At 32.2% G+C, this 27506-nt stretch overlaps 1 protein-coding gene across 1 annotated transcript in view; it reads left to right on the top strand.

Moving 5' to 3' along the window:
* Positions 1 to 26689, top strand: part of SHLD1 (shieldin complex subunit 1) — a 132637-nt gene extending 105948 nt beyond the window's left edge. The window contains exon 3 of the mRNA XM_051975959.1: positions 23689 to 26689. Coding sequence (XP_051831919.1) covers positions 23689 to 24122 — 434 coding nt within the window. The 3' untranslated portion in view covers positions 24123 to 26689. The remainder of the gene's footprint in view (positions 1 to 23688) is intronic.
* The last annotated feature ends 817 nt before the right edge of the window (positions 26690 to 27506 follow it).

The raw sequence follows: 27506 nt of genomic DNA, 5'->3' as shown, positions 1-27506 counted from the left end.
CCAAGTAGATGAAGGAAGATTTCAAAGAGGAAACAGTACTTGCTATGGGCTCTGGAGGAAAGAAAAGATTCTGAGAGTTGAGATAAAGAATATTACAAATGCAGAGGACAACTTGAACAGTTCCATGAGGTAGAAAATGAAATATCAAATTAAGAAACACGTAGGTAGTCCATTATGGCATTAATGTAGGTCAGTAATGGGAAGTAAGGCTGCAAAGGTAGGTTGGATCTAAATTGTGGAGGGTCTTAAATGTCAGACTAGGGAGTATTTTTTTTTCTGCATCAATAAAGAGCAACTAAAGGTTTTTTAGCAAGAAAATGCTCAAACACATGTTTTAGGAGATTGTTTTGTCAGTTGTGTAGAGGATGGCTTACACAGTGTCTTGCTTGAAAAGGACACTTTTTAGTTATTTAAAAATAGACAAGTATATATATATATATATATATATATATATATATAAATCCAGAGCTAGCTTTAGATGGGTATTTTTCTAATAGCATTCTTTTTCTTAAGCCCATTTTAGAAATTGAAGACTTGTCTGAAAGTTGTAGATGAATGAACATTAGTATTCTATAATGTACAAGCTGTGCTGTATGTTTTATTTGTTGATTTTCTCTTGTGAGGATGAGTTTTCTGGCTAAAATAGTTAAGGGCCCAAGGTACCATTCATTAAAAACCAAATGCAGCAGTATTCCTACATTAATTTCTCTTTTAATGTTTATTCTTTGTGATTGAAGGAGTTAAAAAGTTTTCTATAATGTGTATAGAATTTATATTAACATTTATGAAAGGAAAAGAGATGTCTCTGAAAAATATTGATAGCTCTTAAAAGGAATAAGGTTATAGATTGTTCTAAATAATGTAATAGAAAGAATGGTCTTTGTGATCTCAGAGTTTAACACAGTGGTAAATGCTTAGTAAATGTTTTATTAAAAGGAGACTCGGGGCTTCCTCCAATATTGTCTTCCATTTTTGATCTGTATGAACTTGGGAAAGACATGTGATCTCTGAGCTTATTTTCTCATCTATACATACCTTAATGCTAGGATTTTTTGATCTGAAAAATGATGTTGATGAAAGCTTTATTTATTGCCTCACTTTACACATTATCTCTAGTGAACAAATCAGAACATCTTTATGATTCAAAACTCTGAGCTGCCAACCCTCCCCAAAAATCAATCTGGTCTGCTTATGTTAAGGTTTCTAGTAAGGAGCCTTTCAGAATTTAGGCATATTAATCTTGGAACAAAAGGAGCACACACGTGCATGCACAGGCACATGCACATACGCACACACACACACACATTCACACACAGTCCTATCCTGGACCTGTAATCAAAGGCTTTCCAACTTGGTTCTTAGCTTTCCAGGTCATAATGAAACATTTATCAGATGGAAAGAAGTAATACCCATCCTGCTTCCTTCACAAGGTTGTTTTGAGAATACAATGGAAGCAAAAGTATGAAGGGCTATGCCAGTGAAGATATTCTATCATTATTATTGCCTCTTTTTTTTTTTTTACCATAGAGTTCTACTGTGTTAATTCTTTTTACATTTACAAGATGTGTTTTACCAACAAACACAATTTTCATTATTCTACATTCATCATCTCTCCAGAAGATGCATATACTCACTCAAGGAGAATAACCTTCCTTGACAAAGGAGTATTATTCTCTAATAGGTATGTAACTGAATTTCCATTTATATGGAGGGAGTTCCAAAACTGCATTCCATTATTTATTCTTTTTAATATTTTTTTTTGTAAGAAATTGTATCTAAAATTTTTTTCCTCACATCAGATATTTAACTCCTAAGTGGACTTGAATTAGAACAGGTAATTTATTCCAAATATAATAACTTGAGTATTATTTAGTCAACTTTCAGCTTTCAGTTTTTAGGTTCTATAATCCCTATTTATTTAAATTTCATAAATTCTATGGTCAACTTTGTGATTTCCTCAGACTCTTCAATGTCCCCATGAGTTGTATCCCATATAGTACTGTACATGTTCAGATCAGGTCTGAGGAAAATGGAAAGATTGTGGATTACCTCCTATAATTGTTTGTAATGATAGCTAGATTCATGGGGATAGAGTGCCAGGCTTGGAATCAGGAAAAAACTGAATTTACATCATCCTTCAGACAATAATCCCAAGCAAATCACTTAATCTATGTTTGCCTCAGTTTCATCATCTCTAAAACAGAAATAGTGTTCAAAGTGTTACTGAAAGGATCAAATGAGATAATATATTTAAAGTACTTTGAAAACTTTAATGCATTCTACAAATGCTAGTTGTTACATTGATATTTATTTTTCTTTCGGGATTTGTTTTATTTCACATCATCCTAATTTCCCCAGTTCCCTTTCCCCTCTTCCCAAAGCATTTTCCCACATTTTTTGTTGTTGTTTTTCACTTATTTTGGTCATGTCCAACTCTGTGTGACTGTATTTGAGGTTTTCTTAGCAAAGATACAGATGGTTATATATCAAATAGCAGCAAAATGTGCTGCTATAAATATTTTGGTGTATATGAGGGCTTTCTTTTTATCAATGGCTTCCTCGGGATATTAGTCCAATGATGCAATCTCAATCAAAGAGTATGGGCATTTGAGCCACTTTAATTGCATAATTCCAAATTGCTTTTCAAAATATTTATGCCAAAATGTATCAATGTGTCTATATTCTCCTTTGTCATCTTTGCCAACTTTTAGGGTGTGAGGTTAAATTTTAAAGTTGTTTTGATTTGTATGCCTCTTATTTTTAGTGATTTGGAGCATTCTTTCATGTGGTTCTTAATACTTTTCAATTATTTTAGAGAACTGTTTGTTCATATCCATTGCCCCTACAGGTTTTTAACAGATTTGCCTTACTGACTAATATTCAACTGATCATTCACTGGATCATCTAGATTTTTTTTCTAGACTATTTTTCCTCCTAAATGTGCTAACCTGTACTTGTCCCCAAGAAGTTTTTTTTTTTTAATTTATAGAATTAATTAGATTTACAAAAAGAACCAAAAAAAAATCCAGAATCTGTGAATGTTGAGTCACTTGAGTTACACCCACACTATGAAAAATAACAAACTTAGGCTACTTACCCATTGGAGAATATTCTGGGTGACATCTGGAGGACTTGCCAGCCCTGTGTTTCTGAGTTTTAAACTCCTACTCTCAAGGAACATTTTGCTTCTGTCCATGATATAATTATGTTAGCTTTGTGTACATAATACCTAGATTCTCTGTGTAATTTGTGACATAAATGCTTAGTGCATTCCTAATATTTCTTAAGATCTCTGTCACTACCCTATCATAACATTGGCTGTGTATAAAGGTGGGGACTCTCCTTTTATGATTCAAAGTTCATGCTAACCTAGACTTCTCTGACAGCATAGAATAATCAGTAAGTATCAAGTTACAGATACGTATTTATATACATTTTAGTAATAAAAATTTTAAAAAGATTAGATGGCAAATGTTCTTATAGCTTAGGTCAGACTATGGTTTTCTGTTTACCTTTTCCATAATTTTGTTCGGCAAAGAACTGTTTCAAGAGAAATTGTAATCACAACAGAAATATCAAGACCTATGAGGTATGACTATAAAGTAGTGAAACTTACACTTCTAAATGAATAACATCCTCTCAAGGTAGTCCCCTTAAGAGCTCATATTTCAGTCTAGTTGCCATCATTCATGTAATTTTTAGAGGAGTATCTTTTTTTAAAAATTGAGGAATCCCTTTTTGAAGGAGTTCAGAGACTTTATAAGTTTAACATGAGACAGTCTCATTTTTAGAGTGAAGTTTTATAGATATGTGTATGTGCTTTTATCAGGAATAGTGTCACCGAGTTTCACCAATGATTGATTCACCAGAGTCAAATCTAAATGACTTTGGGCTGATTCCTATATCTATCCTTACAAAATGAGCCATTTCCTTTTATTGTATTGTTGAACTAGGAGTCCCAGTTTTGATGGGTACAACAATCACTTGAATAGATGAGTCCTGGAATATTTGTGAGATCGGTTATCTGCAAAAAAGCTCTTTATTGAATACCCTTCCACTATGGACAAGCACCTTAGTGAAAGTCCCATTTGGTTGTTTCATTATAACAGAAGAAACTTTGAGTTCTGGACAATCCCAAGAAATTGGAAGAGAACTTGTGTTAGAACTTAGCAATGCACTAGGTTTGTCTTCTGTCAAAGGCTCAGATTAACTGAATTTTCAGAGGCTAGATTGGATCTATTAGGTTAGACACAGCACCTATTAAAAATTATTCAATCTATTTATTTTTTAAAATCTGATTTAATATTTTATTTTCCCCAATTACATGTGAAAACAAATTTAATATTCTTTTTTTTTCAGATTTTGAGTTACAAATTCTTTTCTTCCCTCCCACCCCCTTTACTGAAAAGGCAAGCAATTTGACATCGGCTATTTATATGTAGTCATTATATAGCACCTTTTGAAGACCATGTACAAGTCATAGAGAGCTTGCAATCTATATTAGTAGAAGGGGGTATCTAAGTCACCACCATATTAGGTTCTGGTCATATAAAGATGGAGATAAAAAAAGAATCTTCAAAGACTTTACAATTTAATTAAAAGAGAGTAGGCAGGCTATTTCCTTCCTTACATTGATTAATTTAGGGCAATCAATAGAGTTGGGTAAAGTCTATATCCAAGGGAATCTGAGCTATATATGGGAAAAAGCAGTATCCAGCCCATTTAACATAGGCATAAAGTACAAATATAGTTCATTTTGAAAAGTCCTTCTCATCCTTTTCATATGGATTTCTTCACTATAACTTATACTGTCTTGATGGGTATGCTATTCCATCATATTCTTGATCTTATAGCTGCTAAAACGTTACTTGTTGATTTTGAGTATATTTGAATTGAGTACATTGAGCATATTAATATTGAGTATTATATATATGTGTGTGTATATATATACATATATATGTATATATGTGTATATATATATATATATGTAAAGAGAGAGAGAGAGAGAGAGTATGTGTGTGTGTGTGTGTGTGTGTGTGTGTGTGTGTGTGTGTGTGTGTGTGTATTGAGGAAATGTAGTCCAATGGAAGGAAAATAAATCAGCCTCCTCACATGGCAAATGGAAATTACTTCATTTTGAATGAGGTCTTGCTAAAAATGCAGCCAACCTGACTAAATAATTCTTAGCATTGTTTTTGCGCTCTAAGCTCCATGTATTATCTTAATTAACTGTTCCTGGTAAACTTAATTCTGCTAAAATAAGCTGTCATCAAAATGCCATGTTGCCATGGCAGCCAGTAATCCAAATCATGCATTAATGTTTTTCCCTCTATTAATAAGTCTTTCTCATTACTGTATAAAATATGAAACATCTCTACCAAAATCCAGCCTGAACAATTAATCTGAAATGTTATTCATTAAGTGTCACCAGTGTCTGAGTAATATCCCCTACTTCCAAATGGTATTTCAAGAAAACCATTGTTTCAGGCCTCCACTTTTAATACTTAATCTTGCTCCTCATTTTTTTAAACTATCATTTAATCATCAACCTGGAAAGTTGAACTGAAATCTTCCTGATTCAAAGTTCAATATTATTATAGTCTATGCTAATGATTCTTAATTTTATATTTCCCTTTATTCACAAAAAGGGAGAGGAAACCAACCCCAAATCCCCCATTTCCTCTATACATAGGTTAAGTCTAAGTTGATACACTATCTTCCATGGCATTGTAAAATACAGCCAGCCATTTGGAGGTATTTGAAATTATTAAGGGGCCAAACTATGGCTCAGTTTTAGGACTTTATTATTAGCACATCACTACTTTATTATGTGAATCTTGACCGGTCATCTGTGTGTTTTTTCATCTGTAAAATGAAAATGAGAGAATCCTTTGTTTTTTCAAGACTTTTTGGTCTTTATGTAGATATTTAGATAATGATTTTATAACTTTCTTAGGGTTGACACAGTGTTTAATGGTAGTGAGAAATTGATGCTATTAGAATTGGTTTTTCTAAGATTCTTTAACCAGTGAATAAGAATTGTTATTGTTGTTGTCAGTTGTGTATGGGAAATGATTTATAACTTTTTACCAGTGATGTACTGGCAAATGATCTTTTGAAATTTAAAAAAGATCAAACTATTGTTTTTCAAAATACAATAATCTAGTTATGATTTTATTTTTTAAAAAAGACTAAAGAACAATTTAAAAACATGGAGATCTAGTACAATGAATCAATATTTCTCTAAATGGCAGATAATAATTGGATCATGACCTAGGAAGAAACATTTAGAAATGAGGTAGTTATTGAAATAGGGAGAAAATGAAATGGGAGTTGCCAATAAAAAAATGTGTTTACAAGTGGAAGTGTCAGGACCAATGTGACCCTCAGTTCAAATCCCACCTGTGTCATTGTGGTAAAGTCAATTAATGTCTAGAACTCAGTTCTTGAATCTATAAAATAAGAAGGTTGGACTATCCAGTTCCTTCCAAATCAAAATCTATGATCCTCTGGTCATTTTGATTCTAAAATATAAATTGCTATTTTATATTTTTCTTTTCATGTTCCCTCCCTTCTTTAGCTATTAATATGAAGTTCTGCTCATTGTAATCAAAAATCTGCATTGCATTTGTTATTAAGTGTTTTGCCTCTAGTGTTTAATAAATATTTATTGAATTCAAGGGAATTGTCCCCTGTTACCAGTGTTAAAATATTATTTTCATCATATGTTTTTACTTGGAGAAGATGGTTCTCAAAAATATTCATCTGACTCTTTAACTCTGGCAATATAGATGGCCTTCCAAAACCTATTCCCATTTTAATCTCCCAGTATTATTGAGGGTATAGTCACTATTTAATCAAACTGGTATGCCCAGACTTTGTGTTTCTCTGCCTCTGCTTATTAATTCATAGCATTTCCCTAGCCTGAAATGCCTCATTCCTCTTCCTGTTTTTCTTAAGCCTATCCCTTCTTCAAGACCCAACTAAATCCAATACCATCTATCTGGATAATAATAACCAATACTCCTAATTTATTTACTTATTTATTTTATTGGGTCTTTATCATTATTTATGTTTATTATTTTAATTATTCATTCATTAATGTATTTGTTAATATAGCATATTATTAATTTATACATTTTTATTATGAATGTTTTAAGGTTTGCAGATTTCTTTAAATATAGTAGCTCATTTAATTTGAGTTATACAATGACCCTGTAGAGTAGGTATTAATATCTCCATTTTACACATGAGGAAACTGAAGCTGAGAGAAATTACACAACTCACTCAGAGTGACAAAGTTACTTTGTGTCTGAGGTAGGAGTAAAGCTTTCATCTTTCTGATTCCCAAGTTCAGCACTGTTCTCCATGATCATTTCATTTTAAAATCTTCTCTTCTTTCTTGAACAAAAATTATTTGGTACTTATATTGCTTATTTGGAATGTGTGATTTATTGCTTTACGTTTTGAGTTTCCTCATTATTCAGTTCAACTTGGAAAATCTTTGTTAAGTGCCTATATTTTAAACATCATGTATATTATATCTTTAAAAGTTTATATCTTTGCTATAGGTCTGTGCAGCAGACAATTGTCTGCCTAAAACTAAAAAGTTTAAATTTTTTTTTTAATTACTGAAATTTTAATGATGCCCCCCTTTTTTTTGAATCATGTTTTTCCCAGTATACCCACTTTAACCCATCAAATCCTACCTTTTCATCTAGTGAGTCTTCCCACAGAAAAAGAACCACCACACCTTCCCTTAATGAAGGAGGAAGATGTTTTAAATAATCTCTTCTGTAGGGCCACGATTAGTCAATTCAATTACATATTATTAAATTTCATTTTCATGTTTTTTCATTTACTGTATTATAAGTGTGCATGTTGTTTTCTGGGATAGCTTACTTTATTTTGTGTCAGTTAATAAAAATCTTCTCGTGTTTATCTGAACTTTTCATATCTGTAATTTCTTATATTAATTGTGATATCCCATGACATTATACAGCACTTTATTCAACCTTTTCCCAAACATTGGCACTAACTTCTTTTCTTTTCTTTTCTTTTTTTTTTTTTTTTTTTTGCTACACAAAAGGTACTACAATGAATATTTGATATATGGGAACTTTCTGTCTGACTTCCTTGACCACTAAGTCTCTAGATCAAATTGTAATGGCAATTTAAGTGACTTTCTTGAATAATTCGAAATTGTTTACTAGACTAGTTGGACCAATTCATAGTTCTACCAATAGTGTATTAATATTTTTGGAAAAACAGAAATTTTTGTTTTTCCACAATCTATTTAATCATAGAAATTAAACTCTCTAACCAGTAGTCTAACACTGACTGTTTCTGTCTTTTTTCATCTTTGTCCATTCATTGTGAAATCTCAGAGTTGTTTTAACTTATATTTCTCTTATCATGAGTGATTTGAAGCTCTTCCTTATAGTTTTGTCTTTCTTCCTTTGATAAATGACTATAGCCTTTGACCATTTTTTCATTAGTGAATGGCCCTTGGTTTTATACATTTGTTTGATATCCACATGTATCTTCAACATCAGATTATTTTGTAAAATATTTGATGAAAAAGGTTTTTCCCCCAAAATTAAAGACCTCTTTCTTAAACTAACAATACATTCTTTTTGTTCACATAGAATATTTTAAAATTTTATGCAATTTATCTCCTTTAAGATCTTATCTCCCTCTTGTTTGACTGAAAATTCTTCCCTAAGCTATATTTATGAATTGTATTTCCTTCCATTGTCTTCTAATTGTTTAATAATGTAGCCTTTTATATTTAGATGGCATTTCAATTTTGAATTTATTGCATTATGTGGTATAAGTTCCTAGTCTAAAATTTTATTTTTCTAAACTGCTTTCTGATTTCCAATTCCAATGCTTATCAAATATGCAACAGGGAATTAATATACATACACACCTAAAGCACCACCATTCTGATTTTTAGTTCTATCAAAATATGCAACAGGAGTCAGATATAACTTTATGTAAACTAAATAAATGGTTTCACGTATAATATGCATTACTCTTTCCTATTGCATATAGATGCCATAGTGATTAATAAAATATAAATTTATTTAAAATTCCTCATACAGCAAAAATAAAATAAAATAAACTTAGCTTACTGTTCTATGTTAAGGAAATATATAATGATATGATGCATTCCCTAAAGGAACATAGTTTAGTAGAGGTGATAGTATATGTCTTATCCTCTCTTCAACCTTAAACCCAACTGGAGTGTTAGCTCTTTAAGAATAGCAAAAATGTTTCATAATTCTTTGTTTCCCTAGTTTGTCTAAGTATAGAGGGAGTGTTTTAATTTTTTTAAACCTGTATCACCTTTGTATCCTACAGAAGCTCAGAAATGGATTGATTGATACAGTAATTCTGAAAAGTATAAAGAGCCATGTAAATATTTTAAAGTTACCATCACCTCATTTCTTTATGTGAATGATGATCTGCACCTGTTAATTGGTGCATGAATTGGTAGCAAAATTAGATGTAACATATCTTATTACTACCTTATATGTGACATCTTGTAATTATGTGATAAGACATATCTTTATAACTATCAGTGCTATAAGATTCATTTGGAATAAAGGTATCTAAGAGTTATGCTTTTTCCACTGCATTATAATAATAGCACTTCCCCATATGAGGTGCAGGCCATATCTATGGTTGTTTCCAAAATGTTATTTGATTCTTATGAATGTCAGGAATTATCAAATCCAAGTTATGATGCTCAAATTAGAAAATATGATTTTCACAAAAATGGGATTTTTATTATCAGAATAACAAACAAAGCCTAAAGATTATCTGTGTTTCTAATTTATCATATTTAATCTCTGTCCTGCAATTTTTATGTAAACCTTCCAACATTGTTTCAATATTTGTACTATATTTCTGTGACTAGGATATATTGGGAAAAAATATGGATTAAAAATCCTCATTTTCTTACTTGTAGGGATATCTGGAAAACCATTTAAGTGTATTATTTTTAAGAACCTTAGCTAGGACAACATTTCTAGGACTATTCCATGGAACTTAGTTATTTAGTGAATATGAGTTCTGTGAGAATGTTGATGTTACTGATATCTTTTTCTTCAATAAATTTAATATAGAATTATGTACCAAAAGTACTTATAATATACTATGTTTTTTGGTTTGAAGATGCCTTTTTTCTGTTTTGCTCTAAACCTTATTTTTTTCTCAAGAAAAGTGTCTATAACAAGATTCTTTCGCCTATGTATGATTCTTTTAATTTATTTCAGTTATCAAAGTGTTTTGTTGACCAAATAAGTATTAGGAAACATTAAGCTAAACTTTCCCAAAATACATAAAATGGTACTAATACACTTGAGTTGTCAAGATAAGAAAATATCTTCTGCTGCCAATAGCCATGGTGAAGCTATTAGTTTTTGTCCTGGCCTTTGGGAATCCATACACAGAAGATATATGCAAAGAGAGCCAGAATTTACAAGCTTATGTCTATTATATTCTAGAATATTAGTATGATTGCAGAACTGATTATCTTTTTTTAATATTATTTTATTTTTCCAATTTACATGTAAAGATAATTTTCAACATTTATTTTTATAAGATTTTGAGTTACAATTTTTTTACTTATCTTCCTTGCCTCTCCTATTCCCAGAACAGCAAGCAATCTAATATGGGTGATATATATGCAATCATGTTAAAAACATTTACACATTAGTCATATTAGAAAAGAAGAATCAAGATAAAAGTGAAAACCACAAGAAAGAGTAAAAAAAACAAAGAACAAAATGAAAATAGTAGATTTTGGTCTGCATTCAGAACTTATATTTCTTTCTCTGTTAGGGACAATATTGTCCATCATAAGTCTTTTGGAATTGTGTTGGATCATTCATTGCATTATTGAGAAGAGTTAAATTTTTCATAGCTAATTGTCATACAGTGTGGCTGTTACTATGTACAGTGTTCTCCTGATACTGCTCACTTTACTCAGCATCAGTTCATATAAGTCCAGATTTTTCTGAAATCTGCCTACTCATCATTTTTTAAAGCACAATAGTATTCCATTACATTCATGTACAACTTGTTCACCCATTTCCTAATGATATACTACTCTGTTTCTTTACCAGTACCAAATATTTATGGTTATTACCACTTATATTATAGTTTTGGTTCTAGTACAGCTAAGCCTCTTCATTTGAATTTTTTACATTAATTCCCTTAATATCCTTGGCATTTTGTTCTTTCAGATAAATTTTGTTATTATTTTCTCTAGTTCTATAAAATAAATTTGTAAATATTATTGATGACACTAAATAAGAATTTAATTTAAGTAGAATTGTTATTTTTATTAGATTACTTTTTCCTACCTATGACTTTTTTTTTAAATAACTTTTTATTGATAGAACCCATGCCAGGGTAATTTTTTACAGCATTATCCCTTGCATTCACTTCTGTTCCAATTTTTCCCCTCCCTCCCTCCACCCCCTCCCCCAGATGGCAAGCAGTCCTTTACATGTTGAATAGGTTACAGTATATCCTAGATACAATATATGTGTGCAGAACTGAACAGTTTTCTTGTTGCACAGGGAGAATTGAATTCAGAAGGTAGAAATAACCTGGGAAGAAAAACAAAAATGCAAGCAATTTATATTCATTTCCCAGTGTTCTTTCTTTGGGTGTAGCTGCTTCTGTCCATCTTTGATCAATTAAAGCTCTCTTTATCGAAGAGATCCACTTCCATCAGGATACATTCTCAAACAATATCGTTGTTGTGGTATATAATGATCTCCTGGTTCTGCTCGTTTCACTTAGCATCAGTTCATGTAAGTCTCGCCAGTCCTCTCTGTATTCATCCTGCTGGTTATTCCTTACAGAACAATAATATTCCATAACATTCATATACCACAATTTACTCAACCATTCTCCAATTGATGGGCATCCTTTCATTTTCCAGCTTCTAGCCACTACAAACAGGGTTGCCACAAACATTTTGGCACATACAAGTCCCTTTCCTTTCTTTAGTATCTCTTTGGGGTATAAGCCCAGTAAAAACACTGCTGGATCAAAGGGTATGCACAGTTTGATAACTTTTTGAGCATAGTTCCAAATTGCTCTCCAGAATGGCTGGATGTGTTCACAATTCCACCAACAATGTATCAATGTCCCTGTTTTCCCACATCCCCTCCAACATTCCACATTATCTTTCCCTGTCATTCTAGCCAATCTGACAGGTGTGTAGTGGTATCTCAGAGTTGTCTTAATTTGCATTTCTCTGATTAATAATGATTTAAAGCATATTTTCATATGTCTATAAATAGTTTCAATTTCTTCGTCTGAGAATTGTCTGTTCATATCCTTTGACCATTTATCAATTGGAGAATGGTTTGATTTCTTATATATTAGAGTCAATTCTCTATATATTTTGGAAATGAGGCCTTTATCAGAACCTTTGACTGTAAAAATGTTTTCCCAGTTTATTGTTTCCCTTCTAATCTTGTCTGCATTTGTTTTGTTTGTACAAAAACTTTTCAATTTGATATAATCAAAATTTTCTATTTTGTGTTCAGTAGTGATCTCTAGTTCTTCTTTGGTCATAAATTCCTCCCTCTTCCACAGGTCTGCGAGGTAAACTATCCTATGCTCTTCCAATTTATTTATCATCTCATTCTTTATGCCTAGGTCATGAACCCATTTTGACCTTATCTTGGTGTACGGTGTTAAGTGTGGGTCAATGCCTAGTTTCTGCCATACTAATTTCCAATTGTCCCAGCAATTTTTGTCAAATAATGCATTCTTATCCCAGAAACTGGTGTCTTTGGGTTTGTCAAACACTATATTATTAAAGTTATTGGCTGTTTTGTCCTTTGAACCTAACCTATTCCATTGATCAGCTAGTCTATTTCTTAGCCAATACCAGATGGTTTTAGTAACTGCTGCTTTATAATATAATTTTAGATCTGGTACAGCTAGATCATGATCATTTGATTTTTTTTTTCATTAATTCCCTTGAAATTCTTGACCTTTTGTTTTTCCATATGAACTTTGTTGTTATTTTTTCTAGTTCATCAAAGTAGTTTTTTGGGAGTCTGATTGATATAGCGCTAAATAAATAGATTAATTTAGGTAGTATTGTCATCTTTATTATATTTGCTCGCCCAATCCAAGAGCATTTAATATTTTTCCAGTTGGTTAGATCAGACTTAATTTGTGTGGAAAGTGTTTTGTAGTTTTGCTCATAAAGTTTCTGATTTTCCCTTGGCAGATAGATTCCTAAATATTTTATACAATCAGTAGTTACTTTAAATGGAATTTCTTTTTGTAACTCTAACTGTTGGGTTTTGTTAGTGATATACAAGTATGCTGATGACTTATGTGGGTTTATTTTGTATCCAGCAACTTTGCTGAAGGTGTAGATTGTTTCTAATAACTTTTTGGTAGAGTCTCTGGGGTTCTCTAAGTATACTATCATATCATCAACAAAGAGTGATAATTTGGTTTCCTCATTGCCTATTCTTATTCCTTTAATCTCTTTCTCAACTATAATTGCCAAAGCTAGCATTTCTAATACAATTTTAAATAGTAACGGTGATAGTGGGCAACCTTGTTTTACTCCTGATCTTATTGGGAATGGTTGCAGTTTGTCCCGTACATATGATGCTTACTACTGGTTTTAAATAGATGCTACTGATTATTTTAAGGAAAATTCCATTTATTCCTATATTCTTAAAAGTTCTTAATAGGAATGGATGTTGGATTTCATCAAATGCTTTTTCAGCATCTATTGAGATGATCATATGGTTTTTGTTAATTTGATTATTAATATGGCCAATTATACTGATAGTTTTCCTAATATTGAACCAGCCCTGCATTCCTGGTATAAATCCTACTTGATCATGGTGTATTATCTACCTATGATTAACTAATATTTTTCCAGTTGTTTAGATCTAACTTAATTTGTAAAAGGTATTTTGTAATTGTGTTCACATATTTCCTAGGTTTGTCTTGGTAGGCAGACTCCCAAATATTTTAAGCTATCTGCAATTTTTTTTTTAAATAAATTTTCTCTTTCTATCTCTTATTGCTGGGCTTTGCTAGTAATTTATAGAAATGTTGATGATTTTTTGTGGGTTTATTTTATATCTTCAATGTTGTTAATGTTGTTAATTTTGTAGTTTTTTAGCTGATTCTCTAATATCATCTGCATCATATAATCTGCAAGAAGTAATCATTTTATTTCTTCATTGCCTTTTCTAATCCCTGTAATTTCTTTTTATTCTCATTGCTTTCTAGTACTATTGAATAATAGTGGTGATAATGGGCATCCTTGTTTCTCCCCTGATCTTATTGGCAAGCCTTCTAGCTTATCCCCATTTCAGATGTTTGCTAATGGTTTTAGATAGATACTACTTAACATTTTAAGGAAATTTCCATTTATTCCTTTGCTTTCATGTGCTTTTAATAGTAATGGGTGTTATAGTTTATTAAAACCTTTTTCTGCATCTATTGATATAATCATATGATTCCTATTAGTTTTGTTATTGATGTGATCAATCATGCCGATACATTTCCCAAAATTGAACCAGCTCTATATTTCTGGTATAAATCTCACATGGTCATAGTGTATTATTCTGGCGATAAATTACTATCATATTGCATTTAAAATGTTTACATTGGGGCAGCTAGGTAGAGCAGTGAATAGAGCACCAGACCTGAAGTCAGGAGATCCTGAGTTCAAATTTGGTTTTAGACATTTAACACTTCCTAGCTGTGTGATTGTGGGCAAGTCACTTAACCCCAATTGCCTCAGGGAATAAAAAAAGTTTACATCAATATTCATTGGGAAAATTGATCAATAATTTCCTTTCTCTGTTTTGACTCTTCTTGGTTTAGTTATCAGCACCATATCTGTGACATAAAAAGAATTTGCTAGAACCCCTTCTCCTATTTTTCCAAATAGTTTGTATAATATTGGAATTGTTCTTTAAATATTTGGTAAGATTCACTTGTAAATCCAACTAGACCTGGAGATCTTTTTTTCTTAGAGAGTTCATTGATGGCTTATTCAATGCTTTTTCTAAAATGGGGTTAAGTATTTTATTTCTTTTTCAGCTAATCTGGGCAATTTATATTTTTATTAATATTCATCCATTTCACTTAGATTGTAAGATTTACTGGACATACAATTGGGCAAAATAGCTCCTATTTATTGTTTTAATTTCCTCTTCAATGTGGTGAATTTATCCTTTTCTTTTTTGATACTGGTAATTTGGTTTTCTTCTTTTAAAAAATCATGTTTATTTCATTAATATTTTTCCTAAAATTAGCTCTTAATTTTATTCATTAATTTAATTTATTAATCATTTAAATTAAATTAAATTAAAATATTAATTATTTATTAATTCAATCGTTTCTTACAATTTTATTAATTTCTCCTTTGATTTTCAGAATTTCTAATTTGATACTTCATTGGAGATTTTAAATTTGTTCTTTTCTAGCCTTTTTTAGTTGCATGCCCAATTCATTGATCTACTCTTTCTCCACTTCATTCATGTAAACCTTTAGTAACATAAATATCCCCTATGTACTGCTTTGGCTGTGTCCAGAAGTTTTGTATGCCACCTCATTATTGTCATTGTCTTTGATGAAATTTTTGGTTGTTTCGTTTGGTTCAGTCATTCGTTAGGATTATGTTTTTTAGTTCCGATTTTTTCCAATTAATTTTTAATTAATTTTCCATGGTTCTTTATTACATGTAAGTTTTATTTCATCATTATCTGATATGGATGAATTTAACATTTCTGTCTTTCTCCATTTGATTGTGAAGTTTTTATTTCCTAATAAATGCTTAGTTTTTGTGTAGATGCAATGTATCACTGAGAAAAAGGTATATTTCTTTTTATTTCCATTCAGACTTCTTCCGAGGTCCATCATATCTAATTTTTCTAAAATTCTAATCACCTCTCATTTTTTTATTATTTATTTTGTGTTTAGATTGATCTAATTCTGATAGAAGTAGATTGAGGTTCCCCACCAGAAAGAAACAAATTCAAATCCCGACATAATCGGGATTATCCAGGATTTAGAATTTCCAAATTAAAGGACTGCAGAGTTCAGAATATAATATTGCAGAAGGCAAAGGAATTTGGATTACAACCAAGGATTATGGCTCCTCAATATTTGAATTGTTTCTTTCTGTGTGTTTGCCATATATTCTCTGTAACCTGATAATTCTGACATTTGGCTACAATATTCCTTGGTATTTTCATTTGGGGAATGTTTTTCAGGAGGTGATAGGTGGATTCTTTCAAGATTATTGAAAAAATCCACCAATCACTTCCTGAAAAAGATTCAATGACCATTTTACCCTTTGGGTTCTACGTTATCAGGCCAGTTTTCTTTGATAATTTCTTGAAAGATGCTGTCCAGGTTCTTTTTTGTAATTTTATCATGGCCTAGTCCAAAAATTCCTAAATTATCTCTCCTAGATCTGTTTTCCAGGTCAATTGTTTTTCCAGGAAACACAGCCTTTTTCTTTCTAGCTCTATGATGCTGGGGGTCATACCGATGACAAGTAGTACACCTCATTCTAAACTTCATCTTGCTTATTTACCTCCTATTTATGACTAAGGTCAAAGGGTGCATGATAGAGATGGGGAAAGGAATTGGAGGATATAATCTAAGTCACAGAGTGGGTTTAGATGACATTATCTCTAGCAATTAGCCACATTGTTCTAGGCATGTGGAATAAAATTTAACATGTAATTAACATGTTAACATTTCCTCAAAATGAAGGCTAGCATAGAGAGAGAGAGACACACATAAGAAAAAGAGAGGGGAAGAGAGTGAAGTGAGTAGAATTAAATAATGAGGTGATGAAAGGGAATAAAGATAGCCTTTCTACCAAGGAGAATAGTAACCATCTTGCCTACTTATTCATCTGGGCATCTTTTAGGATCACATCCTGACATCCTTTTAGGATCACATCACAATAAAGATTGCTTTATTGTAACTTCAGGACTGATAACAGAAAATAAACAAGTGAAACTATATGGTCAATAGAAAAAATTTTCCTATAGTACAGACTGAAATTTCTCAACAAACAAATTTCTTATGTATTATACATAAGTGAATTCTACTTCACATTTAGATGGTGTGTATTTGTGGCCATTAGACTCCAAATGACTAATCAAAAACCAAGTAAAGTTTCCATTATTAGTAGCTATCCATTTCCTTAGTAATCATATTCTTATAGTCCCTGACTTATTCATAAGCCTTACACTTGAAGTTGGAGTAAGTGTCTTGACATTTGGAATCACCAAAACTTGAATAAATTATGTTTGGACGTAATGTTTTATACCTCCCCAATTTGGGGGGGGGGAAGGTTGAGGAGATAAAGGAAGATAAGATAATAATAACAATAATCTTTGAAATTTGAATATAAAATTTGAAAAGCATTTTGTGCATATTATCTCAGTTGACCCTCAATCAGAGAGGGAGGTGCAATTATTATTCCCATTTTACAGATGAGGAAACTGAAGCAAACAGGTTAAGTGAATTGCCCAGAGTTCTACACCTAATAAGTATTTTATGCTGAATTTGAATTGAGGTTCTTCTGAGTCCAACTCCAACATTATATCTACTGTACTACCTATCTATCTCTTTATAAATAAATGAAAAATAATCAGTGCCTATATCAATGTGCAGGAACATAGAATATAAGCTGTTGAATTAGAAGGGATTCTTTTGTTTTTGTCTTTGTGCCCATAGCAGCCATGTGTCCCTTGCACACAAATGATACTTAATTTTTTTTTGTGAATTGCACCAAATTAAAATTTATCAAGTGATAATTCCCCCTAACTTCCACTGTTTATTTGTATTTTTTACTTTCAACAAGGAGGAAATCAGGCAGTGTAGGTATAACCCTGGTGAAGGAACAATACCAACTTTCCTTTTCTTTAACAAAAATGGAATTCTTTTATTAAAATGTTTTAATAGTCAATGGTATTTTCAAATTTGTTTAAAATTTGGTAAATAGGGGCAGCTAGGTGCTGCAGTGGGTAGAGCAACAGCCCTGAAGTCAGGAGGATCTGAGTTCAAATTTGAACTCAGACACTTAACACTGCCTAGCTGTGTGACCTTGGGCAAGTCACTTAACTTCAATTGCCTCAGCAAAAATAAATAAACAAATAAATGAAAAAATGAATGAATGAATAATAAATAAAATAAAATAAAATTTGTTAAATATAGAGCAGAAATTCTTAAATATTTTGGTCTGAGTACTCATTTATATACTTAAAAATTATTGAGCATCCCAAAGTGGTTTTGTTTATGTAGATTATAGCTACCAATGTTTACCATATTAAAAATAAAAACAATTGATTTTTTAAAGAAAATTATTAATTTAAAATTAAATGATAAATAAATAAATTTAAAATGTTTATTCACTTTAAAATAACAATAACAAACCTATTACATATTAACATAAGTAACACAAAAATAGCTATTCCAAAATTAAAAAAAAATTTGTGAGAATGAAATTGTTTACATATTTTTTGCAAATCTCTTTAATTTTTGGCTCAATTGAAGACAGATTCTTATATCTGCTTCTGCATTCAGTCTGTTGTGATAGTTTTTTTGGAAGTAAACATATTAAGATAATCTGGCCTTACGAGATGTGCATTTGGAAAAAGGAGAAAAATTTTTTTCAATAGTATTTTATTTTTCCAAAATCATGTAAAGATAGTTTTTAACATACATTTTTGTAAAAGTTTGTGTTCTAAAATTTTCTACCTTCCTCCTTCCCCCTCACCCCTCACTCAAAACTGCAAGCAATATAATACAGGTTAAATATGTGCAATCATTTTTTTTAAACACATTTCCATATTTATCATGTTGTATAAGAAAAATCAGACCAAAGAGGGGAAAAACATGAGAAAGGAAAAACAAACAAAAGGATGAAAACACTATTCAATCCAATTCAGTCTACATTGTTCTCTTTCTGTATGTGATTAACATTTTTATCCCAGGTCTGTTGGAATAGCCTTGAATCATCAAAAGAGCCAAATCTATCACAGTTGATCATACATAATCTTGTTGATAAATACAATGTTCTCCTATTTCTGTTCACTTCATTCAGCATCGGTTCATGCAAGTCTTTCCAGGCTTTTCTAAAATCATATTATTCATCATTTTAATAGTACTATTACTTTCATATACCATAACTTATTCAGCCACTCTCTAATTGATAGACATTTACCCATTTTCCAATTTTTGCCCCCACAACAAGAGCTGCTAAAAACATTTTTGCACATGTGGGTCCTTTTCTCTCTTTTAGGATTTCTTTAGGATACAGAGGTTGTAGTTGCACTGCTGGATCAAAAGGTGTGCACATATTTATAGCACTTTCCTCTCCAGATTAGTTGGATCATTTCACAGTTCCACCAACAATACATTTGTGTTCCAGTTTTCCCACATCCCCTCCAACCCTTTCTCATTATTTTTTCCTGTCATCTTCACCAATGTGACAGATATGGGGTGATATCTCAGAGTTGTTTTATTTTAATTTCTCTAATCAATATTGTTTTAGAGCATTTTTCTGTAACTAGAATTGCCTTTAATTTCTTCATTTGAAAATTGTCTATTCATCTTCTTTGACCATTTGTCAATTCAAGAATGACTTGTATTTTTATAAATTTGAATTAGTGTGGATGGAGCCAAGATGGAGGAAAGCAGACATGACTTTCTGTGACTTCCTCTGATCTTCTCTCAAACCAACAATAGATTAGCCTCTAACCTGATTTTGGAGTCAAAGACCCCACAAATATTTAGAGTACAATGAATTTCCAAAAGAAGATATCTTGGAAGAACTTCAGAACAAGACTGTTTCAAATGGGCAAGGGAACAGTCTGCCAAGTCTAGTCTGCAGCACAGGGAGACTGGGGCAAGGAACTGGGCAGGAAGTCAGAACGTTCCAGCTTTCACAACTTAGGAATCTTCTGTGAGCTTCTTAGGCTACTCTGTCCTGCTTGCAAGTTGGTGCTTTGGCAGATTTGCTACAAAAGGCAAATTTTAAACCAGTGAGCCACAGAAGGACAAGGGACCTAGCCATGATTACCCAGCACTGGAAGTCAATCAGCAGAACTGTCCCAGGGCAAGAGCCCTCAAGCCTTAAAAAAAATGAGCAAAATTTTTGTTTTTCTTCCCAGGTTATTTATACCTTCCGAATCCAATTCTCCCTGTGCAACTGTTCGGTTCTGCGCACGCACACACACACACACACGCACACACACACACACACACACACACACAGAGCAAAAAAACAAAAAGAACTTTCACCATAGACAGCTTTTATGGAGAGAGAAAAAAACAGACCTCAAATCCTGAGGTTTCTAAAGGCAAATAAATTCCACATGAAGCCCCAAAGGGAGATATGAGCTGGTCCCCATTTCACAAGGCTTTCTTAGAAGATTTCATAAATGATATTAAAAGAAAGTTAGAAGAAAAATGGGGAAAGGAAATGAGATCTTTGCAAGAAGGGATGAGAAAATCATATAACTTCCTACAAAATAGATTTGATGATATGGAAAAAGCATATAACTCCTTACAAAATAGATATGAAAAAGATACCAACTCATTGAAAAACAAAATTTGTGAAATGGAAAAAAATGCAATGAACTTTTAAAACAATTCAATTGGCTAAATACAAAAGGAGCTAAAAAAAGATAATTGAAGAAAATAATACACTAAAATTTAGATTTGAACAAATGGAAGTGAATGACTTAATAAGACTTCAAGAATCAAACAAAAAAAAGAAAAAATTGAAGAAAATATGAAATGCCTCTTAGGAAGAACAATTGACCTGGAAAATAGACCTAGGAGAGATGTTCTAAAGATTATTGGACTTCCTGAAAGCCATGATGAAAACCCTAGACTTCTTACAAGAAATTATAAAGGAAAATTGCCCTGATGTCTTAGATTCAGAAGGTAAAATAGCCATTGAAAGAATCCACTGATCACTTCCTGAGACCCCAAAATTAATATCCCAAGGAATATCATAGCTAAATTTCAGAACTATTACTCCAAGGAAAAGATATTGCAAGCAGCCAGAAAGAAACAATTTAAATACCGAGGAGCCACAATTAGGATTACCTAGGATCTATAAGCTTTCATCTTAAAGGATCAAAGGGCCTGGAACCTGATATTCTGAAAGGCAAAGGAACTTGGATTACAGCCAAGAATAAGCTATTCAGCTAAAATGAGCATCATAAATCTGAATCCACTCTCTATATATTTTAGAAATGAGGTTTTTGTCAGAAACACTGACTGTAAAATTTTTTTTACCAGATTTTTGCTTCCTTTCTAATTTTGTCTTTTGCATTTTCCCTTTTGCATTTCATAATGTTCTCTAGTTCTTCTTTGATCATAAATTTCTCTCTTCTCCAAAGATCTGACAGGTAGACTCTCACTTGCTCTCCTAATTTGCTTATAATATCAACCTTTTATGTCTAAACCATAAACCCATTTTGACCTTATCTTGGTCTAGGGTGTGAGATATTGATCAGTGCCTAGTTTCTGCCACTGTTTTCCAGGAAATTGTTATTAGCTAGTGAGTTCTTATCCCAGAATCTGGAGTCTTTGGGTTTATCAAACAATAGATTATTAACTGTGTTTGACTACTGTGTCTTGTGAACCTAACCTATTTCACTGATTCACTCTCTTTCTTAGGCAGTATCAGATTGTGATGGCTGTGTATTTAAAATCAGCTGGAGTCAGGAATTCAGGTTAAGGGGAAAATCTTCAATCTTTATTCTTTTTGAGGTGAAGGGGGATTGTGATAGTAATATGGGCAGCTGCGACAGGAAGCCAGCCAGCAAAGGTAAAGGGGGATTGCAGGTGAAGGGGGGATCGGAGGTGAAGGGGGGTCGTGATAGCAATGTGAGCAGCTGTGTCAAGAAACCAGCCAGCAGTCTCTCTTTCCGCTTCTCTTTCCCCTCCCCTGCCTCCACCCACTAAAATCATCATTTCCTATATAACACATCAGGACTTGCACAAAGAATAGGTGGGGGACATTTTTTCTCCAAGCATATATATTAATAGAGTATGGTCCAATTACTATTTATAGTAATTAAGTATTATATTAATTATTATAATTATATATTATATTTATAATTATAATCTATATAATCTATATAATAGATTATATAGATTATAATTATAAATATAACATATATAAATATATAATTATAATTATAAATATTTATAATATAATTATATACTTATAATAATTAATTAATAATTAGTAATTAATTAATAATAAATAATACTTATAATAAAATAATTCCTTATTTTAATACTTATAAAATTTCCTAAAGCTAGTTGTATTAAATTATATGTATTAAGGATGTCTTTGGAAATTGAGTTAGGCCCATTTTTATTATAGAATTGACAAAGATCCTCTCCTACCAATTTCCATTCATTTAGATCTAATTCCTTTTCCAGAGAGAAACAAGGACATATGTCCTTTAAAGTTTGTAAAAGTTCAGTGATTTGCTGTAAACTTATAATTAAACCTTGGCTTTCCATAATTTTGACAATGCTCTCTAAACATTTTCCTTGAACAGAAACAGGCTGTTTTCTAAATATCTGTCCCATCTTAGCTAAAATTCTACTTTAACTCTTCTAACAAAATTTCTTTGTTGCACTCACCCTAATTTCTGGTCAAGAAGACTTTTCCACTGGATCAGGATCAGAGGGTTTTCCACTGGATCAGGATCTGAATCAGTCCCACATTCAGGGCGCCAAAATGTGGTGATCTTGTTCTCAAAACATAGCCAGGTGATAAAAGTTCAGATCTTTTATTGTCTCTAATATAGCCTGGTTAGCTTAGAGAGGAGGAGAGACAAAACAGAGAGACCAACTGGCTGTGCTTGTGGCAATGTCACGTTTACTGTCTTTATTATCTAACAATGAATATTCCAACAACAGTAATCCCTATAACTGTATCCACTATTACCAAACTATCAGCCCTCATTATTACCATTATAGGATTTCTTATTGCTATTTAACTTAATTCTCTCACAAATAAATAACCAATACTACCCCTAATCCATATGCCCAATCTCAAATATGTTAGGGTACTTTACTCACCTTTTCCATTGCAGTAAGTCTAGATGTGAGGCGATGAGGATGTGCACTAAGGAGAAAGCAGTGTCAGATGAAAGAAGGGAGCATATTTGAGAAATTTTATGAGTAGAAATGACAGAATTTGAAAACTGATTGGATATGAGTGACAGGGAGAGCAAGGAGTCAATAATGAAAATTATGTTTTGAGTCTTACTTTCTGGGAGAATGGTTGGACTTTGAACAATAATTAGAAAGTTAGGAGAGGAGAAGGAATGAGGAGAAAGATAAATTAAATGTTAGACATAATGGGTTTAAATTTTCTGCAGGATATCTTTAACATCTTACCCTGGAAATTCAAAAAGGGATCATGATATCAATCTAGGAATGCAAAGGGAGAGCATGTAAGAATCAGCTACTAGATTATATCAGCAATGTGATATAATGAGGACATGAAAAAGTTTGTAATCAAATAGCATAATATAATTTTTATTTGCTCTCTAATATTTTTAAAATGTGAAATCAATTATTGAAATTTATTTTTCATTTTTTATTTTTTAGAAACCAGCAACTTAAATTCAGGACAGAATGATCCTGGGACCAGTGAGAATTTTTGGCTTAATCACTCCATGGCAAACCAGCCAGAGATCATGGAAGATGGTGGACTTAGAAAATCTCTGGATCATTTCTATGAAGTATATGGTCAGACACTACCCTCTCCAAAAGATGCACTCTCAGTGGCAGTGTCTCATCGCCTTTCTCAGAAAATCATAGAACTGACCAACCAAGAAAGTCAAAAGTATGCACTCCGCAGTTTTCAGATGGCTCAGGTGATTTTAAACCGAGATGGATATTCAATCATACAAAGTCATTCTAAAGATGTTCACTTCTATCCACTGGAAGAAGGAAATGCATCTCTGGATAAAGAAAAGCCAACCCCAGGACTTTCAAAAGATGTAATTAGTTTTCTCTTACATGAGAATAAAATGAAATAAATATAATTCATATAGCTAAAGGAGCTGGACTGGACATATAATTTGTTATTGATATCTGATAATTTAAATGCCTTTACCTAAGACATGAAAGCAGATATTTATATGTAAATTAATCTGTTCATATTAAAGTGTGATATGTCATCTACCAAAATAAAGATGAGATGTAATAAAGAATTATGAACTAAAATAATACAAAAATACAATAATACAAAAGAACTAGATTAAAACTTCAGCATATTTCAATTACGTGTACTTCTCTCAAGAGTCAGAGGTAGAAAGTTTGAAGAATATGTGGGATTTTATCAATTAACAATTAAAATTTTATTTTCTTTCTTCTGTCACATCACAAATCTAAGGGGAAAGAAAAGTAAATCCCTATTTTCATAATATATTTGTATATATACATGTATATGCTGACATGATATATTAGTCCCCAGTGTTATCAGTCTGTTAATTTCTAGTGGAAAGGGAAGAGAAACTTTAGTGCTGAAATATTAGCATTCTCTCCTTTATTTTTGTTTGTATTTGTTTATTGCCAGAAGCTATATTTCAGATCTAAGCTGTTAGTCATTTTGTGAACAATTAGAGAATTATCCAATAATCTCATTGAGTCTCCTGAGCTAGCTAGTTTCTTTTCTCAAGCTGACATACAGCTCTGTATACAAATGGCTGCCCAGTGGGATGTTCCTGTAACCTTTGCAGAGACCAGGTGCTCCTTGTCCATGGTGCCCCTCTCCAGCAGAGCCTTTTTAAACAGATGATCCCTGTTTGTGCTTGGCAAGTGCTTCAAGGTGTATAATGAGCTTTAAAAAATAAAATACTATTTCAGTAAGCCTTGATGTATTTACAGAACATACCATACAGGTATTTAGAAACTTTTTTTTTGTTAATATTGAACTTTATGCTCCTCACAAGAAATTATGTTGACAGAAAGTATTATATCACTTATGAGCAGAAAGTCTGAAGTTAGTAGATAGGAAACTAGAGTATGAATTTTAGAAGATCTAGGTCAAAATTAATTGGCCTCATACCAATTTTACTAACCCAAAAGCTCTACAAAAGGCTCATTATGTAAGAATCCAAGAATGATATAAGTGTAGTTCTAAAAGAAGACAGAAAACTGATCAAAGAATTTTAAAAATATCAGCATTGAATGGAATCTCAGAAGACATTTATTCTAGTCCTTGTCCCAGGAAGAATCTCTACCACAATCTATCTATATAAGATGTCATCCACCCTTTGTTTGAAGACCTTCAATGAAAGGGAACCTACTAAGGTAACCTATTCACCTTGGGGGTAACTCTATTTGTTAGGAACTTTATTCCTGCCATCATTCTGTTTCCCTTTTTTCAGATTCCACTCTTTGTTCATAGTTCTTACCTTTGGGGAAATAAAACAATACAAATCTAATTCTTTTATCACTTGGCAGCCCTTTACAAATTTGAAAATAACTATCATGTCCATTCAAGTCTGCTCTTTCTATTTAAAACACCACTAGATCTTTCAGCTAATTTTCATATTAGAGAGAATCATCACCATCTTTTCAATATTGTCCAGCTTATCAATGTCATTTCTTAAGCAGTGACAATAAGAATTGATATAATATTCCAAATATGATTTGATGACAGCAGAGTATATCAGAACCAAAGTCTTAATAATGCCCATTCTTAATGCAACCAAAGATCATATTACATTTTTTTGGAGGGTAGCATTTATATGGTGCTTTATTGTTTGCAAAATGTTTAACACATATTTTGCTTTGATTCTCCCAATGATCCCAAGCAATTATGTTCATTTTACAGAAGGGGAAATTGAGGCTAAGAGAATCCAAATGATTTACTCAATATCATACAGTTAGTTTTCTGCCCCCAGATAGAGCATCCTATCTACTCTACTACCCACTGTTATTGATTCATGGTAAACTTGCAATCCACCAAAACCCCAGATCATTTTTAGTTAAACTTCTATAAAAGATATCATGATGCTACAGATAAAGAGCGGGACTTGAAGTCAGGAAGCCCAGATTTAGATACTGCTCTCTACCTCTTAATAGCTATGTGACCCTTGACATAACCAACATGAGACTCAGTTTTAGCATCCGTAGATTTTAGATTTCAGAGAAATTAAGTGGTGCAGTGGATAAAGCACTGGGTCTGAAGTCAGGAAGACTCATCTTCCATAATTCAAATCTGGTCTCAGATATTTACTAGCCCTGTGACCCTGGGCAAATCACTTAACCCTGTTTACCTCAGTTTTCTCAACCATAACATGAGCTGGAGAAGGATGGCAAATCACTCAAGTATCTTTGCCAAGAAACCCCCAAAAGGAGATTTCAAAAAGTTGGTCACAACTGAAATTACTGAACAATAAAAATTTTGGATTATGCCTGTAGTACCTGTTTTACATAATTGTAAAATCAAATGAATCTAGGTATGTAAAGTATTCTGCAAACTTTAATATACCATGTAAATGTCAGCTTTTGTCATTATTAACCACGTCACTTCTATCTTATTCTTGTGACATTGATTTTTTGAATCCAAGAATAAAATTTCATTCTTTTTTAAAAATAGTATTTTATTTTTCCAAATACGTGAAGACAGTTTTCATCATTCACCTAGAATCCTAAGTAACCTCTCATCTCTGTATAATCTGCTCTCCCCAAGTATAGGGTGAATATCATAACATGCTATTAATAGGTTATTCAACATTTATTAATCACCTAATATATGCCAGTTTACCTTTCTTCTATCACAAAAAAATAGAACAGATAAGATCCCCATCATTTACAGCCCAAGAGCTATTTCCTCTTGGTTGATGCCAAACAGATCCAGGATTAAACTTCTCCTTATTGGTTCTTTGACCTTTTGAAGGAGGAAATAATCATTGAGGCAAATGAAGAAATTATCAGTAGTCCTTTGGACAGAGGGAATGGGTTCCAGCATATACTGGATAGTTGAACTCTGCTCCTCTAAGCAGAAAAGACTACCCAATTGGTATTACTTGGATCAGACAGAGGACTGATTTAAAAGTAGGGAATTCTAAATTACAAATTCTCAATTCTGAAATGATAGATGCAAGAACTTCCAAACAATTCAATTCAGCACAACTCAACATTTCTTTTTCATTGCCTACTGTGAACAAGGTACTGTGCTAACTGCTAAGGTTACATAGGCAAAAATGAGACAAAACTGTTTTCAAAGATCTTACATTCCTCTGATGGCAATAGAGATGTGACATATACATAGATAAATCTAAATAGAAAAGAATTTCAAGAGGGAAAGAGCACAGTTTCAGATAACACTATAGATCTAAATGGGAGGAATTAATATTTTATGTGCAAAAGAATAGGATTCCTGAAATAGCTTCCTGTTGGCAGGAGAGACT

Source organism: Antechinus flavipes, chromosome 2 (assembly GCF_016432865.1).
Source record: "Antechinus flavipes isolate AdamAnt ecotype Samford, QLD, Australia chromosome 2, AdamAnt_v2, whole genome shotgun sequence".
Classification (NCBI taxonomy): domain Eukaryota; kingdom Metazoa; phylum Chordata; class Mammalia; order Dasyuromorphia; family Dasyuridae; genus Antechinus; species Antechinus flavipes.
The sequence above is the reverse complement of the archived record's forward strand: the minus strand, read 5'-3'. Positions and strand labels throughout refer to the sequence as shown.